The sequence below is a fragment of the Peromyscus eremicus genome, chromosome 2, assembly GCF_949786415.1.
Source record: "Peromyscus eremicus chromosome 2, PerEre_H2_v1, whole genome shotgun sequence".
Classification (NCBI taxonomy): Eukaryota; Metazoa; Chordata; class Mammalia; order Rodentia; family Cricetidae; genus Peromyscus; species Peromyscus eremicus.
Window position 1 is genome coordinate 1,868,800 of NC_081417.1, and position 22,183 is coordinate 1,890,982.

At 35.8% G+C, this 22,183-nt stretch overlaps 1 protein-coding gene across 1 annotated transcript in view; it reads left to right on the forward strand.

Annotated features, from left to right (window-relative positions):
- Positions 1 to 1,762: 1,762 nt before the first annotated feature.
- Sntg1 (syntrophin gamma 1) overlaps positions 1,763 to 22,183 on the forward strand; it is a 507,378-nt gene continuing 486,957 nt past the window's right edge. Inside the window, exon 1 of the mRNA XM_059255595.1 lies at positions 1,763 to 1,908. Coding sequence (XP_059111578.1) covers positions 1,763 to 1,908 — 146 coding nt within the window. The remainder of the gene's footprint in view (positions 1,909 to 22,183) is intronic.

Below are 22,183 nucleotides of genomic sequence, written 5' to 3' on the forward strand. Positions count from 1 at the left end.
AATTTGAGGTAGATAAAACTTCTGCCATGCTCTTTAAAAATCCCCAAATGAATGATAAGAGAATAAATACTTGCCTCCACCAATGGATGAGTGAAGGCAGGGTTGGGGACACTGCTCCATATTGCCACCTGCAGCAGCCAAAGGAGTCCTTTTCAGAGACTGCCACTCAGGTCTGTGACTTAGTCACAGAAATAAATTTCAGGTAGATCTAATAAGAAGCAGCATTTGAGTGTGGAAAAATAAAGACATGCCCAGAAAAAAAAAGACATACCTGAGTGTGGATTTGGTTTCTCTAGAGTGTGTCACATTTTACTATGCTTACAATAGTCACATATACAAATCAGGTGAGTTTTCAAGTATTGATAATAAATGAGGTAACAGGTTGCTTCCATTTTGTACTGGGCAGGATGTGGATGATAAGATGACATCATTGTTCATAGAGTTCCAAGATAAGTTAAGACATTATTGTAACTGTAAACTAAAGTTAATAATCTCATATGTGAGGGTTATCTTGGAAAAAAATTAAGCCATCTTTAAAGGTTAGATGTGCTCAGAATTAAGCATAATTCTTTGATATTTTAATAGTCTTCATGGAACAGATTTTTTCTAAAAAAAATTATTTGTGTGTATGTGCATGTTACAGGCGTTTCAGTGCCTGTAGAAGACAGAAGACAATGCCAGATCCCCTGGAGCTAGAGAAACAGGTGGTTGTGGGTCACCTGATTTGGGTTCTGGGAATTAAAATCTAGTTTTCTGCAAAAGAAGCAACCACTCTTTTATTTTTGTTTGTTTGATTGCTTTTTTGTTTTTGTTATTTTGACTAGCCTTGTTTGTTCCTACCTTAGGTATCTGGGTTATTCAGTCTCTAACACCTGGTAATCCTGGCAGTGTTGGGCATGGGCTCCCTCTCTTAGCATGAGCCTTAATTTAAGACAGGTATTAAAGGGCCACTCAACAAGTTCTGTGCCACCATTGACCCAAGGAATCTTGTAGTAGGACAGCTTATAGGTTGAAGGTTTTGTGAACTGGTCTCCCACTTCCACCATGGGCAGCCTTGCCTAGTTACAGAATATGGACAGTTCAGGCCCAACATCCTTGCTAGGGTCACTGTCATAGATTCAAGGGAGTTTCCACTGCACTAGGTTTATACATTGCCCCTCTAATGCCATCAAATTTCAGTTATCTCTCCCTATACTCTTTTTCTCCTTCCCTCTTCTCCTATCTGATTCCTCATATTCCCGTCCCTACTTGCCTCCTGTCCACCTGCAAAATCTATTCTATTTCCTTTTCCCAGGCAAATCTACGTATCCCTGCCTAGGGCCCTCCTTGCTACTCAGCCTCTCTGGGTCTGTAGATTGTAGCATGGTTATCTTTTACTTGACAGCTAATGTCAACTTATAAATGAGTACATACCATGTTTGTGCTTCTGGGTCTGAGTTACCTAGTTAAACATGATTTTTACTAGTTCCATCCATTTGCCTGCAAATTTTATGATACTATTTTTTCTAAATTGCTGTGTATACTCCATTGTGTAAATGTACCAGATTTTCTGTATCCATTATTCAGTTGAAGAACATCTAGGTTGTTTCAGGTTCTGGCTATTATGAATAAAGCTGCATTGCACATAGTTGAGAAAGTCTTCTTGTAGTTGGATAGAGCATTTTGGGTATATGTCAAAGAGTGGTATAAATGGGTTCTTCGGTAGATCAATTTCCGATTTTCTGAGGAACAGCCATATTAATTTCTAGAGTGGATGTACAATATGGCTTTACCATCAGCAATTGAGGAGTATTCCCCTTGTTCCACATCCTCAGAAGCATTAACTATCACTTGTGATATTGATCTTAACCATTCTGACAAGTGTAAGATGGAATGTCCAAGTAAATTTGATTTGCATTTCCCTGATGGGTAAGTAATGCTACTGAATGATGTGTTCATCATGTCTTTAAGTGTTTCTCACCCATTTGATATTCCTCTATTGAGAATTCTTTGTTTTGATCAGTACCCCATTTTTAAATCTGATTATTTAATTTATTTATGTGTAGTTTCTTGAGTTCTTTATGTAGTTTGGGTATTAGTCCTCTATCAGATGTGGAGTTTGTGATAATTTTTCCCATTTATAGTCTGCCATTTTGTCCTATTGACGATGTCCTTTGATTACAGAAACATTTCAGTTTCATTAGGTCCTATTTAAAAATTATTGATCTTGCCTGGAGGTGGTGGCACACGCCTTTAATCCCAGCACTCAGGAGGCAGAGACAGGTGGATCTCTGTGAGTTTGAGGCCAGCCTGGGCTACCGAGTGAGTTCCAGGAAAGGCACAAAGCTACACAGAGAAACCTGGTCTCGAAAAACCAAAAAAAAAAAAATTATTGATCTTAGTCCCAGAAATATTGGTGTCATGTTCAGGAAGGTATCGCCTGTGCCAATACAATCAAAGCTATTCCCCTTCTTTTATCAGGTTCAGTGTATCTGGATTTATGTTGAGGGCTTTGATCCACTTGGACTTGAGATTTTTGTGGAGGTGATGAATATGGATCTATTTCCTTTCTTTTACATGCAGAGGTCCATGTAGACCATTTTTTGAAAATGCTTTCTTTTATTCTATTTTGTATTTCTGGCTTTTTTTTTTTAAATAAAAAATCAGGTGGGCGTAGGTGTGTAGACTTACAGCTGGGTCTTCAATTAGATTCTGTTGAATAAATGTGTCTGTGTTTGTGCCACTACGTGTTGCTTGGTCCTAATGGCTCCCTCAGGGTAGGGGGTGAGAAGGTACAGCATGAATGACACAGACACCAGAAGTCAGTTGAAGGCAAACAGCAGACTTGTTTATTTAATATTGGGGAAGGCCTTATATACCCTCCTTTCAACACCTAGGCTATATTCCAAGCTAGGGACAGTGCATGGTCATCCCTCCTTGGCTGGGAACTATCAGAAACTCTGACAGTGCCTGTTGCTAGGCCCTCAGGCAGATTCCAGGTTGGCTCATAAGGAAGTACCTTATGTGCATGCCTTGGCAACTGGTTTGAGCCAATTTCCTTGACCCTATGGGCCTGTCCTACTACAACTATGTAGTTTTTATTACTATGTAATGTAGCACAGATTAAAATCAGGGATAGTGGAAGTTCTTTTATTGTACATGACTGTTTTAGTTATCCTGAGCAATTTGTTTCTCATTATGAAATTGAATATTGTCCTTTCAAGTTTTGTAAAAAATTGTGTTGGAATTTTAATGGGGATTGTTTTGAATATGTAGATTGCTTTTGTCAGGAAAGCCATTTTTACTATGTTAATCCTGCTGATCCATGTGCATAGGAGATCTTTCTATCTTCTGATATCTTCTTCAATTTCTTTCTTCAAATACTTGAACTTGAAGTCATCAATTTTTACTTGATTGAATACTGCTACCTCAAGATATTTTATATTATTTATGACTATTTTGAATGGTTTTTTTTAACCTGATTTCTTTCTCAATTCACTTGTAATTTTTATATAGGAGAACTATTGGTTCTTTTGAGTTAATATTTCTTTTGATCCATTTGCTGGTGGTGTATTTTTGGCTATAGGAGTTTCCTGGTAGAATTTTTTTGGATGCTTATGCATACAATAATATCATCTGCAAACATTTTATTTCTTTCCAATTTGTATCCTTTTGATCCTTTTCAGTTGTCTCATTACTCTAGCTACTACTTTATTTACTATATGGAATATATATGTAGAGAGTAGACAGCCTTTCCTTGTACCTGATTTTCATAGAATTACTTTTAATTTCTCTCCATTTAATTTGCTATTCGCTATAAGGTTGTTGTAAACTGCCTTTATTATGTTTTAGTATGTTCCTGTATCTCTAATCTCTTCAAGGCTTTTATCATGAAAGTTGTTGGATTTTTTCAAATGCATTTTCTTCATCTAATAAGATGATAATTTTTTTCAGTTTGTTTATGTGGTGGATGACATTGACTGACTTGTGTATGTTGAATTATCCCTGCATCTTTGGGATGAAGCTTACTTGATCATGGTGAATGACTGCTTTGATATATTCTTGAATTCAGTTTGCAAATATTTTATGGAGAATTTTTGCATTTATGTTCATAAGTTAAATTATTTCACAATTCTCTGTTTTTGTTGAATCTTGGTGTGATTTAGGTATCATGGTAACTGTGGCCTCATAAAATGAATTTGGCAATGTCCTTTTTATTTCTATTTTGTGGAATAATTGGAGGAGTATTGATGTTATCTCTTCTTTGAAGGTCTGGTAGAATTCCGCATTGAAACCATCTTGATCTGGGCTTTTTGTTGATTGGGAAAATTTTGATGACTGCTTCTACTTCCTTAGGGGTTGGTTATATGTCTATTTAAATTGTTTATCTGGTCTTGCTTTAAATTTGGTAAGTGGTATCTATTCAGAAAATTGTCTGTTTCTTTTAGATATTTCAATTTTATGGAGTAAAGGTATTTAACATATGACCTAATGACTCTTTGGATTTACTTGGTGTCTGTTGTTATGTCTCCATTTTTATTTCTGTTTTTGTTAATTTGGATATTCTTTGTACCTTTTAGTTAGTATAGATAATGGTTTATCTATCATGTTGACTTTCTCAAAGAACCAACTTATTGTTTCATTGCTTCTTGGTATTGTTTTCTTTGATTCTATATTACTGATTTCAGCCCTCAGTTTCATTATTTCTTGCCATCTACTCCTCTTGGTGTGTTTTCTTCTTTTTGTTCCAGAGATTTCAGAGGTGCTAGTATATCTCTCCAATTATTTTATGTAGGCCCTTAGTGTTATGAACTTTCCTCTTAGTACCACTTTCCTTGTGTCCTATAATTTCGGGTATGTCATACATTCATTTTTCCTGATTTCTAGGGAGTCGTTCTTTCTTTCTTCTTTCCTTCCTTTCTTCCTTCCTTCCTTCCTTTCTTTCTTTCTTTCTCTCTTTCTCTTTCTTTCTTTCTTTCTTTCTTTCTTTCTTTCTTTCTTTCTTTCTTTCTTTCTTCTTTCTTTTGGCAGTAGGTCTTGAGTAGAGATTTGTTCACTTTCTGTGTATATATGTAGGCTTTCTGTTGTTTCTGTTGTTGTTGAAATCCAAATTTAATCCATGCACTCTCATAGTAAACAGGTGGTCATTTCAATTTTCTCATATCTGTTGAGATTTGCTTTATGACCAAGTGTGTGGTCAGTTTTGGAGAAGATGCATTGTGTTTCTGAGAAGATACATTCTTTTCTGTTTCTGTGAAATGTTCTGTAGATATCTAAGTCCATTTGAGTCATAACTTCTGTTAATTCCATTATTTCTCTGTTTAATGTGTGGATAACGTGTCCATTGATGAGAGTGGGGTGTTGAAGTCACCTACTTTTAATGTATGAAGTTTGATATGTGATTCAAGCTTTAGAATTGCTTATTTTACAAACATGGGTACCCTTGCAGTTCAGGCATAGATGTAAAGAATTGAAGGATCATCTTGGTGGATTTTTCCCTTTGATGAGTAGGAAGTGTCTTTCCCTATGTCTTTTGGATAATTTGGTTTGAAGACTATTTTAGATTTTAGAATGGCTCTACCATCTTGCTTCTTAGGTTCATTTGCTTGAAAAATCTTTTTCCAACCTTTTACTATGAGCTATAATTTACCTTTGATGTTGAGGTGTTTTTCTTGTATGCAGCAGAAGGATAGATTCTGTTTTCATATCCAGTATGTTAGTCTTTATCTTCTTATTTGGGAATTGACTCCATTGATATTGAGATATACCAATGACCAATATTTGTTAATTTCTATTATTTTGGTGTTGTTCGTGTTGCTGATGGTGATGATGATGATGATGATGTGTGTGTGTGAATGTGTGTGCATGTGTGTATGTGTGTTTATGTTTGTATGTATGTGTATATGTGTGGGTTTGAGTTTAATAAAGCTGTTAAAGACCTGAAAAATGATTGTTTTGGGCCCCTGCCATTTTCCTACAAATTTTATTTCTTGGTTTTTCTTAATAAATAAAAAAATTCAAATGTATAAATGTATTGCATTTTCATTATCCATTCATCATTTGATGGTCATTCAGGCTGTTCCTGTTTTCCAGCTTTTGAAAATTGAGAAGCAAAGTATCATATGAGCTTGATAATGTGCAGAGACCATTTCTATTCTAAGTCTTCAAAGGGTGATTTGACTCTTCATCTCTACTTGTATGAAACTTAAAGAGATCAGTCAAGGAAAGATATTGTCTTTGTTATGGTTTTTATAGTTGTGAAGAGACACCATCACCACAGCAACTCTTATAAAGGAAAAACATTTAATTGGGGTAGCTTACATTTTCAGAAGTTCAGTTCATTATCATCATGGTAGGGAGCATGAGGATGTACAGGAAGACATGGAGCTGGGTACGTAGTGATGTAAGGGCAACAAGAAGTGGACTGTGATGCTGGGAGTAGATTGAGCATAGGAGACCTCAAAGAACTCCCACAGTGAAACAGTTCCTCTCCCAAGGCCATAACTACTGTAATACAACCACACCTTCTAATAGTACCACTCCCTTTGGGGGCCATTTTCTTTCAAACCACCACAGATATGTTCAACAAAGATGATGCAGAACTTAGAGATACACAATTGTTAATCTACATGTGTTTTGAAACTGTGAAGTTTGTTCTGAAGTTTTTGCTAGGGTGTGATTGACCAGTCTTTGGTGAAGACACAAAGAGTGTTACTCTGGATTTCACAGAGTAATCTTGGTAGAATCCAACAACAACAAATGGCTTATAGCAGGCAAATATACTGACAACTTGAATAAAATATGTGAAGAAAATGTGACAGAAAAATGAAGCTTTCAGCATCATATATATGTGATGGCCTCCTTGATAATTTTGTCACCAGAAAATTGTTTGTCTATTAACCCAAGAACAGAACCCAACCAACACTTACAAGAGAATCATTTCTAGATTTTCAATCAGCTGTTGTTCATTTCCATTTTAGATTGTACTTCAACATCAGTTAACATTTATATATTTTTGCATTTTCTAATCAAAGTAGAAATGTATATCTATATAATATTATATGTAAAATTTTGTTTTTGTAAAGAACTTATACTACTACTACTAATAATAATAATAATAATAAACCACACAGTGTGATAAGCCAGACCACAAGTTTATACATTTCAACAAATGTCAATGTACTTATTATCTATAGGGCCAGATATTGGATGTAGTGACTATATTATTCTTCAAGAAAAGGGGAAAATGGCCTCTAATGTTATTTAGAGGTTCCTGGGGACTGTTACTTGTTGTCACAGGAGCAACACATATTATTTGTTTTCTTGTTCCAGAAGATAAAGACTTCACAGAGAACTAGGCAAGAATAGGGTCATTTTTTTTCCAGCAGGATAAAAGAGATAGCATGATCGATGAGCCTTTACATATAATGAAAACTTGCTTCCTAGGTTTTCTTTATTAGGGATCCCTCACTAACTTTTTCTTTGGAATGGAAAGGTCTATTTGATGTCATAGAAACACATAACATGTCTGGTATCATGGGTTCACATTTGGACAACATTTTTGCTTTATATCTTAGGGTGCTATGAAGAGACACCATGATCACAACAACTCTTAAAAAGGAAAACATTTTAATTGGAATGGTTTGCTTAGAGTTTTAGAGGTATGGCCTATTATCATCAGGACTGTGAGAATGATGGTATTCAGGCAGATGTGGTGCTGGAGCTGAGAGTGCTGAATCTTTCAGGCATCAGGAAGTTGACTGACAGTAACACTGAGTGAAGTTTGAGAAAAGAGACCTCAAAGCCCACCTCCACAGTGACACATTTCCTCCAATAAGAATGCACTTATTTCAATAAGGTCACACCTCCTAATAGTGCCATTCTCTTTGGGGGCTATTTACTTTCAAGCAACCACATGCATATGTATGTAAAGCCTCACACATATTGAATTTCAGCAATATTTAGATTAATCTTTGAATACCAAAAATGATGCTGGATGAGTTATAACTTTTGGGGTCACTTAGGTTGGGCAAGAAGGAACCATAGTCTGACAATAGTAGTATCCTCTAAGTAGAGAAATAGTATCATTAAGTGACTCCTTTTCAGTATATGAGAGTTCAAGGAGAGGGAGGCCATCTGTAAACCAGGAAGAGAAATCTCATAAAAGTCAAGGTCACTTGCTTCCTAGTGGCCTCCAGGCTCTAAAACTCTGAGGAATAGATTATTTCTGTAGTTTAATTCTCACAGTCTTTGGTATTTATTAGGAAATTCTAAATGAACTGATATGAACTACAGTGCCAAGATTCATTCTAGGGAAAGAACTTTAGAGATGAATATTCTGAATTGATTCTAGTGCAGCTTTTTTACAAAGATTTGACTTAAAGTTACTAATGATGCTGTTTCCAGAAATACAGAAAAAACAAATAGCTCATGTTTGAGGGGGAAAAACACTAACAGAATATCAAAAATAAGTACTTCAGATCAACCACTCCTAAGAAGGGAGTGCTGAGTGTCTGAAGCTCCTGAAGTATTTTTGGAAAAATGATTAATATAAATATATTGACTGATAGTTCATGGTGGCAAAAGAAAAGGTTGTAGTCAGGAGCTTAAATAAAAGTCTATGGACTATAAACTTACCTAAGGGTTCCTGAGTATGTGAATCATAGTGCTGAGACTGCTCACAGACTGACCAATATCACACAGTATTATCAGTGTACTGGCTAAACTGCAGTTCAAGTTAAGCTCCTAGCCTTATAAGGCATCTCTCTGTCACAATGAGGATATTGTTTGGTAAGACATGGATGTAGCTGAGGCTATCCAATTTTTAATTTTGGATGACTCTTCCTTGTGAGCAAACAGTTCTCACAGTGGATATACCCACCAAACCTACAACAGTGTTTTTCTCACTCCCTCAACCTCTGTATAGGGACAGTCACTTGTCATTAATGGCCCGTGGTCAGGCAGATACTATGAAAACAATTGTGTTTTTCTTCATATACAACATTCTGATGTCTCTTTGCTCATATCCTGCTGTGGGATCTTTCTGTATGGTATGAATATGTTTTGATACCATGGGTTAATAAAGAAGCTGCTTTGGCCTATAGCAAGGCAGGGTATAGCCTGGTGGGAAATTCAAGCGGAGATGCAGGGAAAAGAGGATTGAGTTGGGGACACACCAGCAAACCACCCAAGAAGCAGGCTGTGAAAGTAACAGTAAGTCACTGGCCATGTGGCAATACATAGATTATTAGAAATGGGTTAATTTAAGATATAAGAGATAGCTAATAATAAGCCTGAGTCATCAACCAGACAGTTTGTAATTAATATTAAGTCTCAGAGTAATTTTTTTATAAGCTCCTGTGGAACCAAGTGAAATAGAGAAAAGGATCTGGCTACAATAACCCTACATGCCAACTCTAATCCCTGTATCACTTTTAGGATAAGAAACTAATGTGACCCATAGGAATGTGCTGTAATTCCAAAGAACTATTTATATATTTTAATTTATACAAATAGAATCCCAAGGGGTGTTCTTGGGGGAAATGTTGATGACTTCTGGAAGAAACTGTGAAGTTGTAACCCATCAAACTTCTTTCTGTGGCCCATCAAATGGAGATTTTTCTTGTCCAATTAGGAAAGGTATAGCATGTTGATTGGGTAAGTGTGAACCAAAACAACCCCAAATGAACAAGTTATAAAACTTATACCTGCCTTTGACATGCCTCTGTTGATGGATTACATTGTAGTGCCTCAGGAGTTTGGAGGAAAGTATAGCCCACCACTATGGATCACTTAATCTTTTTTAGAAAGAGCTCCTGGGCTTCTATTAAGTATTAAGAGGCCAAAAGCTGAACAACCATCCCCAACTTATTGTGTGAACAAAACTGTAAACTGGGTGTTAGCTCATCAACTAAACATCAAGGTTGGCAGTTACTATACCTATTTCATGAGCACCATCAGTGTTGAGTCATTAAAAGAATCATATTACTCATGCTTTATATGGTAACAATGGGTTTCTAAAATAGCACACATAATTTTACTGGACAAATCTGTATCTCCTCTCAGTACATACATTTAAGCCTAATCCTTAAAAGGGCCTAGAGCCTGGTCTCTGGAGGCAATTATATTTTGAGAACAGAACACTCATGAATGAAATTAATGATTTTATAGAGAAGTACATAAGATAATTTGTCTTTGCCATGTTAAGACACAGCACAGGCATCCTGCAAAGTAATGAAAAAGCCTGTCCTAGTAAGCATTCCAGAATTGTAAGAAAAACATTTTTTGTTGGATATTTTGTAGTATCAGCACAAAGGGACCAGGATCAAGGCTGCCAAAACAGTGTTTATAAAACATGGTCACCTCAGAAATTTTCTAAAATATAATCTTTATCTGCCTTAATAACTTAGTGACCACTAACCTTTCTACTTCAGCTAAATTTCTACTTCAATAGCTACTTCATTTTTCTTTTTAAAAGCATTTCTTTATTAGTTGCAAGTTTCATATATGTATACAATAAAATTTTGTTATTTTTACCTCCACAATTCTGTATTCTCTCACTTTTCATTGAAACTTTTCTTCTCACTAATCCCTTTACATTAAAATATATTTTATTTTTGTAACTCAGTGATTTTAATTGAGATTGTTTACATGAGTGTGGGTGGCAGTTTACTATTATAGGGCAGGCTAGGTAGTTGGTCAGTTGTAGTTGGTGTTGTCATTCTCATCAGTAGAACTGTTACAGCAAGCATAGCTGCACTCTTTGTAGTGTTGTACCAAATCTTGCTTTTTGGCTTCATATTCATGTGTCTAATGTTTTACTCCAAATGTTTGAAGGAAATAGCTTTGTAAAGATATTGTCAACTAGCTCATTGCCCTGGTTGGGATAAACTGAGCTTGCTCTCTGGCCAGAGGTGAGTATTTGAAGCTGATGTGTCAAGCTCTTGATGATAGATCATATTAATCATATTAGCCTTCTTCCTCAATTCAAGAAAATCTTTCAGACATTATGTACCATGTTCACAGGAAGGTTTTTGCTCTCCTCTGTAGTCAGTATGTATTCTCTCCTCTTTATCCCCATGCTAAACCTCTCTTCCTACAAAAAGTGCCATTCCTGTCAGCTTTTCAATATGGCTCTGCCTTCTGAGGAGAGAGCTTAGGACCTAAATTGTTTACTTCCTTTTTTTTCAGGTTTGGCAAAATTGAATTTGTTCCATGAATTGTCTCAGGTAACTTTATGCTGTGTAGATAATATCACATTTATATCATTTTGGAGTTACTCATACACATAACTGCAGAATTTTATTTGAATTTATTGTTATATATTGCACATATCCTCACTACTGTTTTATGTCAGCTGTATAGAGACAACTCATCATTTCATCTGTACAATTCATTTTTGTTATCCTCATCTGTCTTTGGACTAGAAATGATTATCCTGAGAGATTATATGACTAAACTAAATCTTATAAATCTAAATAATTGCTCATAAATTAAAGCCAGCAAGCAATTGCTCTGAATTCCAATCTCAAAACTGCTTTCTTCCTAATAATAAGTCTAAACTTTTTTTTTTACCACATGAGAAAAATGGTCAGTCTCTATTAGGACTTCACGTTATACCTAATCCTGAAACTTTAACATAGTACCCCTTCAGGAAACATTTGGGTCACACTGAAAGCAATAACTTACATAGGTTTAAAATAATAGTTCTATTCTAAATTTAGGCAGGTTCCTTGGAATGTTTAGAAAATGAACAACTGCTCTTCTCATCTGTGTGAGTAAGAGAAAGTTGAGTTGAAGTGATTTTGGAGGCTCTACTGCCTTTGTCATTTTGATCATCTACTGATTTGATTAGGCGATTAATGGATGCTTAAGCTAAGAATTATCTTAAGGAACTTAGTGGCTAATAAATATGTTTATAAATGTTATTTAATTACTGTCACTATGATATTATTTTCCATGTCTTTCCTGGTGCCCTTTACTTTTAAATTAGTGCTACAGTTTTTATCAAGGGTTTTATGCATTGAAATTTAGTGCCCACTGTGAGGTTTGTAGAGTGATAGAAATATTTTTAAATCGTTTGTAAACAGAACTTTGGAAGGTGAGAAAGACTGGATGCTCTTAGTCTTAATAGAATATTTCATAGACATTGCAGTCCTCTCTCTCAAAGATCAGGGATCACTGGAGAAGAGAGTACAGAAAGAATATAAGAGCCAGGGTTGGTAGATGACTATAAGGAGATGACCACATGCAGATCCCATGTAACTGAACCCTGCATGATCCACAAATAAAGGAAGCAGAGGCTATATACATACCAACCCCCCCCCCAACACACACACAGTATCTCTTTGCCACTAAATTGAATTTTTTAATGGGAAAAATTGATAATCTGATGTAGTTGGTTGTTTTCTTACTCTTTGCTCTTTACTCTTTGTGGGGCTTGCCACCCAGCTCCCACATTAATCACACAGACTCTTATTCTTTCTTATGAGTGCCAAGCCTTAGCTTGGCTAATTTCTGACCACCATTTTTTAACTTAAATTATCCCATCTATCTTTTGCCTCTGGACTTTTACCTTTCTATATACCTTTCTTTAATTCTTACTCTGTGGCTTGCTGTGTAGCTGGGTGGCTGGCTTCTGATGTCTTCCTCTACTTCTTTTGCTCCTCAATCTTCTCTTCACAGATTTCTCCTTCTATATATTCTCTCTGCCTGCCAACCCTGCCTATCCTTTCCCCATCTTGCTATTGGCCCTTCAGCTCTTTATTAGACCAATTGGGGTATTTTAGACAGGCAAAGTAACACAGCTTCACAGAGTTAAACAAATAAAACATAAAAGAATCCAACATATCTTTGCATCACTAAACAAATATTTCCCAGCATAAACAAATGTAACACATCTTTAAAAAAATTCCACAACAATATGAATCCTGGAAAATTGGTGTGGTAAAATGAGCAGGTGCTTCCTTAATCTCTTAGTAGCCTGCTTTCTTATGAATGGACAACTAGTTAGGAATATGCTTGCTAACATAACCCCCTGGAGATTCATTTTCATAGTAAGTTTGAAGTTGCATTTATATGATATATAAGTTGATTTCTACCCTTGACACTTTTATGAATAAAGAAACTATGCATGAGACCTCATTTTTTTACATGATTTTATTCTTTCTTTGAGAATGTCATACTTGCTTTGATCATATTTACCCACCACTCCTGTCCCTTCCCAGACCACTACTACTTTCCAGTTTTGTGTACTTGCAAAACAATACTGATTTGCTCTGCCCAAACACTCTTGGATGTGTGGACTGCTGCTGGAGCATGGGCAACTATTATAGGCTACACTCTTAGAGTAAACTATCTCTTCCTCTCCCAGTAGCTATCAATTATCAATAGCTCCATGGTACTCTGTATCCAAATACCTCTTCTTACTGAGAGTTGGTGAGCTTAGGGTTTGTACAGGTCTTGTGCATGCTTTGACAACCACTATGAGTTTATATGTAGAGCTGGCCTGCTGTGTTCTAAAGATACTGTTTTCTTGTAGGCACCTACCAACTCTGGCTCTTATACTCTTTCTGTCCCTCTTCCCCAATGATCTTTGACCAGTGAGAGGAGGGAATCCATTGTCTATGAAATGTTCCATTTACTGCTAAACATTCCTTTTTTCCCTATATTTTGGCCAGTTGTGGGTCTCACTATTAATTAGCATCTATTGAAAACAGAAGTTTTGTGATGTAGTTTGAGAGATAAATAAATCTTTGGGTATAACTATAAAGTCATTTGGAGTTGGTTTAATATGTCCCTTTAGGAGAATAATAGTAGCGTCTCTCCTAGAGTATATGACTTGTCTATCCATAGGTTCTTGTCCTAATATTTGTGACAGGTTTGGAGTTCAGCTTGTGTATTAGGACTTAAATCTAACCAGGAGGTAGTTGTTTACTCCCATGATGTCCATGCCCTTATTGAACTAGTGGGCTTGTTTTGCCAAAAAGGTCATTATTGTAGTTTATGGGATTCATATCTGGGTAAGATTGATGATAATTTTTCTCACCCAGTACTGTGCATGCCACCTTCCAGAATCATCAAAGCTAGCCAATAGTGATAGAGCTCACATGTGAGTATCAGCTTGATTTCTTCATGTTCTGTGACTCATTTATAATGTTTCTTCATCACCAGGGTCTTGTTATTAAGTTCTGAAGAGTAAAAGAATTTCAAAACAAGCTGGGCAGTCCTGATGCACATCATTAATCCCAGCGAGGCAGAGGCAGGTGGATCTCTGTGAGTTCAAGGCCAGCCTGCTATCGAGTGAATTCCCGGAAAGGCATGAAGCTATACAGAGAAACCCTATCTCAGAAAAAAAAAAAGATTCCAAAACAAGCAGCCCATTTCTGAAAATTTGGCTTTTTGTACTTTAGAGTGCTGTGTATAATGTGGGCATTAATGCCCCATTATAGGGTAACTTCATTGTAACGTTTTATGAATGTATCAATATATATTTATGGAGCTGCTGCAATAGTAGGATTCCATATTACTGTTTCCAAATTTCTTTAATGCTATTAATGGCTCCCCATATTTTGTCTTCTAACCAGCTCTCATTTCCTCCATTCTGATATAAATCTTCTAATTCTATCATTTCTTTTTTAACTCTTTATATCACTGAATCCAATCTCCCCTTCCTTGATATGACTTAGTAATTTCCTGAGCAGTGTGGATATTCTAAACAAAACACTAAGATCTGAAGTTTCAAAGTTGACATCCACAAATGAGCGAAAACGTGATCTTTGACTTCATGCATCTGGGTTACTATACCCAGAACTACTCAATTGGTTTTGTTTGCTTGTTAGAAACTTTGGTGTTCTTTAAAATCATAGAACATTTTTTTTTCATTTACATCAGTCCTCAAAATTCCTGTGAAAGACACTGTACCATTAAATTCTCCTAATGTGCTTCCATCTTTAAATCACAATTACCTTTTTTTTAAGTAAAAGAGAAAAGCTAAGTAAAATTAAAAAATGGACACAAGGGCTCAATATAATGCCATGCTAGTAAAGGCATTCTTGCCATAGAAACATTTGATAATATTTGTTTTAAATCATGTGATCATTTTTTCCTTTATTAGGTTAATGTTTTATTGGTCAAAACATCAGTGTTGTTATTTTCATTACAATGATGAAACTATCACATTAGTAACTAAATTCCATCTAACAAAATTATATCAATATTTTCAAACTAAATATCATCCATGGATTCCAATTAATTTTTATAAATTTTTACACACTGGTGAATTAGGTTTTATGCAGTTTGTCATGCCAAACACATACTCAAGTGGCCAGTTCAACAAAGGTTCTTGATTTTCTGGACTTTTTGTCAGGTATCTCAGGAGACCAACAAAGTACCCATGCCAAAATGCTAATGAGGCCTCTGTAATGACTAGTTTTCTGCTCTTTAAACTTCTGTCAGGAAAAGCAGTCTCATTTACTGTGAAAAGAAGTAAAGAGAAATAAACTGAGTCTTTTCCTAGGTTCCCATATTACTGCAAACTGCTCACCATTTATATATTTTTTATCTTTTACATCTTTTACACTTAGATGACACAAAATCTTCTGTGATTAAATACATAAAATTCTCTTGGTGATTTGATGTTTTGCTTAAGAGATGAAAATATGTGTTAGGAATTTTTCCCATGTAAACCAAAATATTTATAGTTAATATAGCAAAGGTGAGGTGCTCAGATGAGTTCCTCACTGAGAAGTTAAATAAAAAGGAAGGGAATAATGGAATATAAAGGAGGAACACTCAATGTTTATTGAAAAATGCTTGTCCTGAAGAAAGGAATTTTAACACTTAAACAACTATACTAAGAACACTTTGCTACTGGGATTGTTACTGAAGATCCCTCATTACAAGAAGCTTGGGAAAACATTGGGGAAAATTTGTTTGCATTCCAAACAAATTCATTTCAAAAGAGCATGCACCTGTCCTGTACCAGTGCATCTCTGACTACTGTGCATGCAGAGTCTTGAATTCATCACTAAAGTCTCTTTAAGCTTGTGGGTGAATGGGGTGTACATAAGAGTAAGTGACAGCTTGGGTGTAGAGGAGCAGTGCTGAGTAACCAGTCTTGAACATGATGAACATTAAGGGCAAGTAATTAAAGAAAAAGAAAACTTTTGGCTTTAATCATTTAAATAATATAGAGTGACATCAACTGCATAATTGTGGCATATGAGTTTTAAGGCATTTATTCCCATTAACAGAATGTCTTCAGAATCTTCATACAATATGATTATAATCAGAATTTCATATAAGCATTTGGTAAACAAAGTAACTCACATTGATTCTTGTTTAACTGTATATTGAAACAAGAGACTAATTAATAACAGAAAGTAAAGTCATGTGTTAACATGTAGATACATAATGAAACTACCCAGAGAATGAACCATGCTGCAAGAAGGTTGTTTTCCATCCAGTTTACGTAGTATCTCAAAATAGATGGAGAAGGAAAGTTGAGGAGGGGCAGGTAGAGAGGGAGAGAAGGAGAAAGGGAGGGAGAGACAGAGAACAGTATACTTTTGATAGAGAAATGACAGGGTGACAAGGTAAGGTGTGGACTTTTCATCTTTATGATGGTGTCTGTGAAGGAAAGCCAGTAAGTGCAGGTAGTTAACATGGCTCCTTTTATGTAGATTCTTCAGAATAGTATGCAGAACAGCAAGTGTCTAGATTTTTCTATATTGGTATAATGCAGTTCTCCCAGGAGAAGGTAGATGCAGAATGACTTTTGGTTTGTGAATTAATCTTGCATTTAACAAATTGAAAGAAGGCAGAGAGCTTTTCATACAATTCTACTTACTTCTTTTTTCCAGTTAAGCCATCCTCTACAGTCTGTGGAGAGTTATTCTGATTTTCCACATATTTCCTGCAATCATAACCAAATCAGCAGTTCCTAAAATCAAGACTTATTCTCATTAAGAGATCATGTTGTATCTCCTAGAATGGGCAAAACATGCTTCTAATACACTCTACTGATTATTCAGCACACTCCTAATAGGCTTTACATTCATATTTATAGCAATAATTATTGTATCTTAGTTTGAACTTCTCCTGCAGAAAAATGTCAGTAGCAGTTTTTCTTATTGGATAGAATAGAGTCTGGAGGGCTAGAGAGATGGCTCAGTAGTTAAGAGTAGATAATGCTCTTGTAGAGGACCAGCACCCATGTTGTGAGCCTTAGAACTTGTAACTCCAGATCCATGGGATCTGATATACTCTTTATACACGTGCCCAGTGGACATATTCACACACAGAGACACACTCATAAGCACACACACACACTTAAATTAAATATATTTTAAGAAGTAAAAAGAAGGCTCATATTTAAATGCAAAATTCAGCTACTGAGTAATCTAGCAAACTCAGGCCAAGCTTCTCCATTTGCAGCCAGTTCCCTCCATGTTATCTGTCTTCTGACTGACGTATTGGATACTTTCTGCCTGACTGCTCCAGTTATAGAACTTCATGTAAATCAATTTCACAAATATTTAATGAAAATAGTGCTTCTCAAGTGTTGGGAAAGAAATTTACCATATCATATCATTTTCTTCATTGTTTTCTCCTCAGCCCTTTTCCTGTATTTCCCTGTATTTCTTGACTCAAAACCTAAATCTCTGTTCAGAACTTCTGAAGAGATTATGCATTTGGTCAGAGTGCATCTCTGAGACATGTGGGTGGAAAATGAGACTGAAAGTCAGCAAACAAATAGTTGACTTAAAAAAAAAGTACCATTATTCCTTGAACATCTCACCATAATATATGACATCCTTTTGTGCATATACAGACCTAGGTGTCTTACTGTTTCTTTAGATATGAGAAAACTATCTTTCAGAGAGGAATAAGTAACTAGAGAAACAGACCTATGATGAAGCTCCTGATCTGCTATAATCTTGAAAAGGGCCAAACCATAATAAGAGTTCCAAAGTTATGCTCCTAAGTTCCATAAGTTCAAGGTTCACATGTAAAGGAGGCCTTTGGGAGATTGTATATGGGAAGCCTGGAATTGAGCTGGGAATAAGGTACACAGAAGCTTGGCTGACATTTAAAAATTGTAAAATTGAGGGTGCTGAAAAGCTCATACCTTCATGAATAAAGCTAGATGGTAGAAAATGAAAGAATGTGTATCAATGTATATTCTCTGCACATGAGAAAATTAAAGTTTTTCAATAAATTCTACAATTACATCCATTTTGCACATTTGGAGGAGGCAATTTTGCAAAGAAAAGTCTGTTTTTCCAAGAGTTTTCAGTACACACACACACACACACACACACACACACACACACACAATATCTTGTTTAATCTCTAATTCGTAGGTTGCAGTATTAATTTTCAACATAGCCATGAATTTGCAGAGTTCACAATTTTTCTTTCACTTAATAGCAACTGCTGAAAAATACTTTTAGCTAGATATGTGAGTTTATGTTTGTAATCCCATGCTGAAACAGAAGGATTGCCAAACTGGCCTAGAGAATGACCAAAAAATATATAAAAATGGCATCTTTTTATAGTATATTGTCAATCTTTGACAAATAAAACCTAAATATTAACAACACAAAAATTGTCCATTATCTAAAAATCTATTTTTATCTAAAAGCCACTAAAATAACTGTCCTTTGGAAAAAAAACCAGGTAGAATTCAGAGAGGCTAGGCCAGGTTCCTGAAAACCTGGTCATGAGGTTGCTGTTCCTAGCAGCCTCATGGCAAAAGGTTCTATCCACCCCTGTTCCCTCAGTAACAGAGAAGCAGTGCTTCCAAAGGCTGAAAACTTTGCCTGGGGAAAAGGCTGGAGACTCTTGGAAATTAATGGAAGGTGAAAAACAAACAATAAAATCAGACCAAATTAAAACAACAAGAACAAAATACAGGGGCAGAAAACCTAGTCATGAATAGAAAGCCATAATAATTTCAAATGTAAATGAGAACAAAAATACATGAAGAAGAAAATGCTTAAGGAAAAAAGTTCTAAAGTCCATGTTTGATTTATAGACTAAATTTAAATTTCAGTGCAAGTATTACATTGTGTTGTTGATGAACTGGCTGAAAAGCAAAGTGTTTTCCCATAGTTCCCTAGAGAATACAGTTCAATCAGTCCCATATAGAGATAGGCATATATTAAGGAATGCACAACTGAGTTTATTAGTGTACAAACACTACAGAACATACATACACACACACACACACACACACACACACACACACACACACACACACTATAGCATAAGGAAATCATTACTTATTATTTTAAAATATTTTCATTGTCTATGTTCACTGAAGATAAAACAATCTTATGGGACCATCTCAGTATTCATGTACTATCATTCACCAAACATCGTCATGTGGTACACAATTCTATCAAGTACATAACATATTATTCTATTGCTGAATTATTGATAATTAAAATCGTGTTTAATGGATATTTTACTATATCTAGACACATTTTATTTTAGGTTTTGTCAAAGCAATGGAAAATATTACCAAAAAGAATTTTGAGTGGCATAAGCCACTACATCAAGCAGGTTTCTCTGTACAGAAAATCAGAGGGACAGTTATACAAGCATATGCATATTTCAAGGAATTGATTTATGCAAATGTGGACTCTGACAAGTCTGAATATATACAGGGACATCTCCAAGGTAGAAGAACTTTTTTTCATTTAGTATCCTTTTGGGGGTGTTTATAGCCGCAGTAAGAGTCAGTGGATGTCAGGTCTCACTTTACATGATGTTGATCCTGAGGCTCAAACTCAGGTTGGCACTCTCAGAGGCACCAGCTATAACCTGCTGAGCCATCTCACCAGTCCAGGCTGGAGACACTTGAGCAAACAATGGGACTACAGTATTTAGCCAAGTACCAAGGAAAATTAATTTGCAACATCATTTCTAATGGTGTTTGCATTCTAATTTGCAATCATCCTTTGTCTAAATCATACTTTGGGGACACAAATTACTCTCCCTCTTCCTATCTGTCTCCTTATCTCCCCTGTCTGCATCACCTTCCTTTTGATCCTCTATCTATTTCCCTTCATCACCCTCCTCTTCCTCTTCATCTTTATGTTCTTCCTCTCCCAATATCTTTTTCTGGTTTCCTTGTTGCTGATTTCCTTTCACATCACTCCAGCTCAAAGATTACAGAACAACATTTGTTCTAAATAAATCAAAAGGCTAAGGGCCATTCTTGAAGTTCTTCTCACTGGAAGAAATTCCTTACTTACTGTCTGACAAAGATCTGCTGGATACCAGTGGTAGTGCTGCAGCTGTTTACTTTTAAGTGATATCTATCTATGGTGAAAATCCAAGTAAAGGAGGATTAAAATTGGCCTAACACTAGGATTGTATAGCTTTATGGCTTAGGGATTCTCAGTGGCTGTAAACCTCACTTTCACAGTCAAGAACCTTGTGGAGGCAGGCCTGCTCACATAGACCTGTGATCCCAGCTGTTTGAGGCAAGAAGATAACTAGTTCATGGATTGCCTTGGTGACAGAATGAATTTAAGTCCAACCTGGCAATTTTAGTGAGACCTTGTCCCAAACACAGAAAGCACTAGGAATGTACTTCAGAAGTAGAATACTTGCCTAGCATATATAAGGCCTTGGATTCAATCCCTACACACACACACACACACACACACACACACACACACACACACACACACACACAAACAAACCCACGAACAAAAACATGCACTCAACAAAGACAAGACCATATGTTAGCACATAGAATTACAATCCTCACAAACTAGAATGCCTAAACAACAGGGTGAAAGTTCATTCAATAACAACCTGTACAGTATTACTTCACTGGAGCCCAGGAACCCTGTTACATCAGGCCCTGGATATTTCAATATAATTAAAGCACAATTAAAAGACCTTAAAGCAGCCTTTATGTACCAGGCTAATGGGATAGAAAAGGCATTTCAAGCATATGAACCTAAGAAACAAGCTTGTGTGGTCATTTTAATATCTGGCAAGGCGGACTTTAAACCAAAACTAATAAAAATATAGAAGTAAGAATACTACATATTTATCAAAGGAAAGAAAAGCCGAGAGAACATTGTAATTCTAAAGATCTATGCCCCAAACAAAGGCAACCAAGTTTGTAATGGAAACACTTTAACATATTGCCTCACACACTGATAGTGAGAGACTTCAATACCCCACTGTTGCCAAAAGAAAGGTCATTCAGAGAAAAACTGAACAGAGAAATGCTAGAGCTAACGAAGAATAGGAATCAAATGATCCTAATAGATATTTATAGAACATTTCATGCAACACAAAATAATATACTTTCTTCCTAACTGCCTCATGACATTTTCTTCAAAATTGGCCACATACCTAACACAAAGCAAGTATCAACCGATACAAGAAAATTGAAATAACATCATGTAACCTATCTGACCAACACAGATGAGAGCTGGTTATTAACAACAACAGAAATCTCACAAACTCTTGGGAACTGAAGAACTCTCTACTGGATGAAAAATGGGCCAAGACAGAAATCAAAGGTTTTTTAGAATTGAATGAAAATGGTATTCATTTGTTGCATATACATTTGTTGTGTATGCATATTGTATATACAACATTCTCAAACTTATAGAACAAAATGGAAGCTATTCTAAGAGGAAGTTCATAGTGCTAATTCCTGATATTAAAGAAAAAAAAATGACTGATTTTATATTAGTGACTTAATAGCACACCTGAAAGCTCTAGGAAAAAAATAGAAGAAATCACTCCAAAAGGAGTAAAAGGAAAGATATAAACTCAGGGCTGCAAGCAATTAAATACGAACAAACAAAGCAATACAAATAAACAATAAAAAAAAATAGTTGCTTCTTTGAGAAAATAAAAAAAAAAATTGTCAAACCCTTAGCCAAATTAATCAAAACACAAAGGGAAAAGATGCTCACTGACAAAATTAGAGTACAAAAGGGGGAACTAATAACAGATACTGAGGAAATCCAAATAATCATAAGGTCCTACTTTAAGAACCAGTACTACACCAAATAGTAATATCTAAGATAAATGGACAATCTCTTTGATAGGTAGCACTTTCCAAACTGAAATCAACATCAGATAAGCAATTTAAACAGGCCTGTATTGTTGCTGTTCTAGCTCTACTGACCTGGGTACCCTGGAGACAGGTGGTAAAAAGATG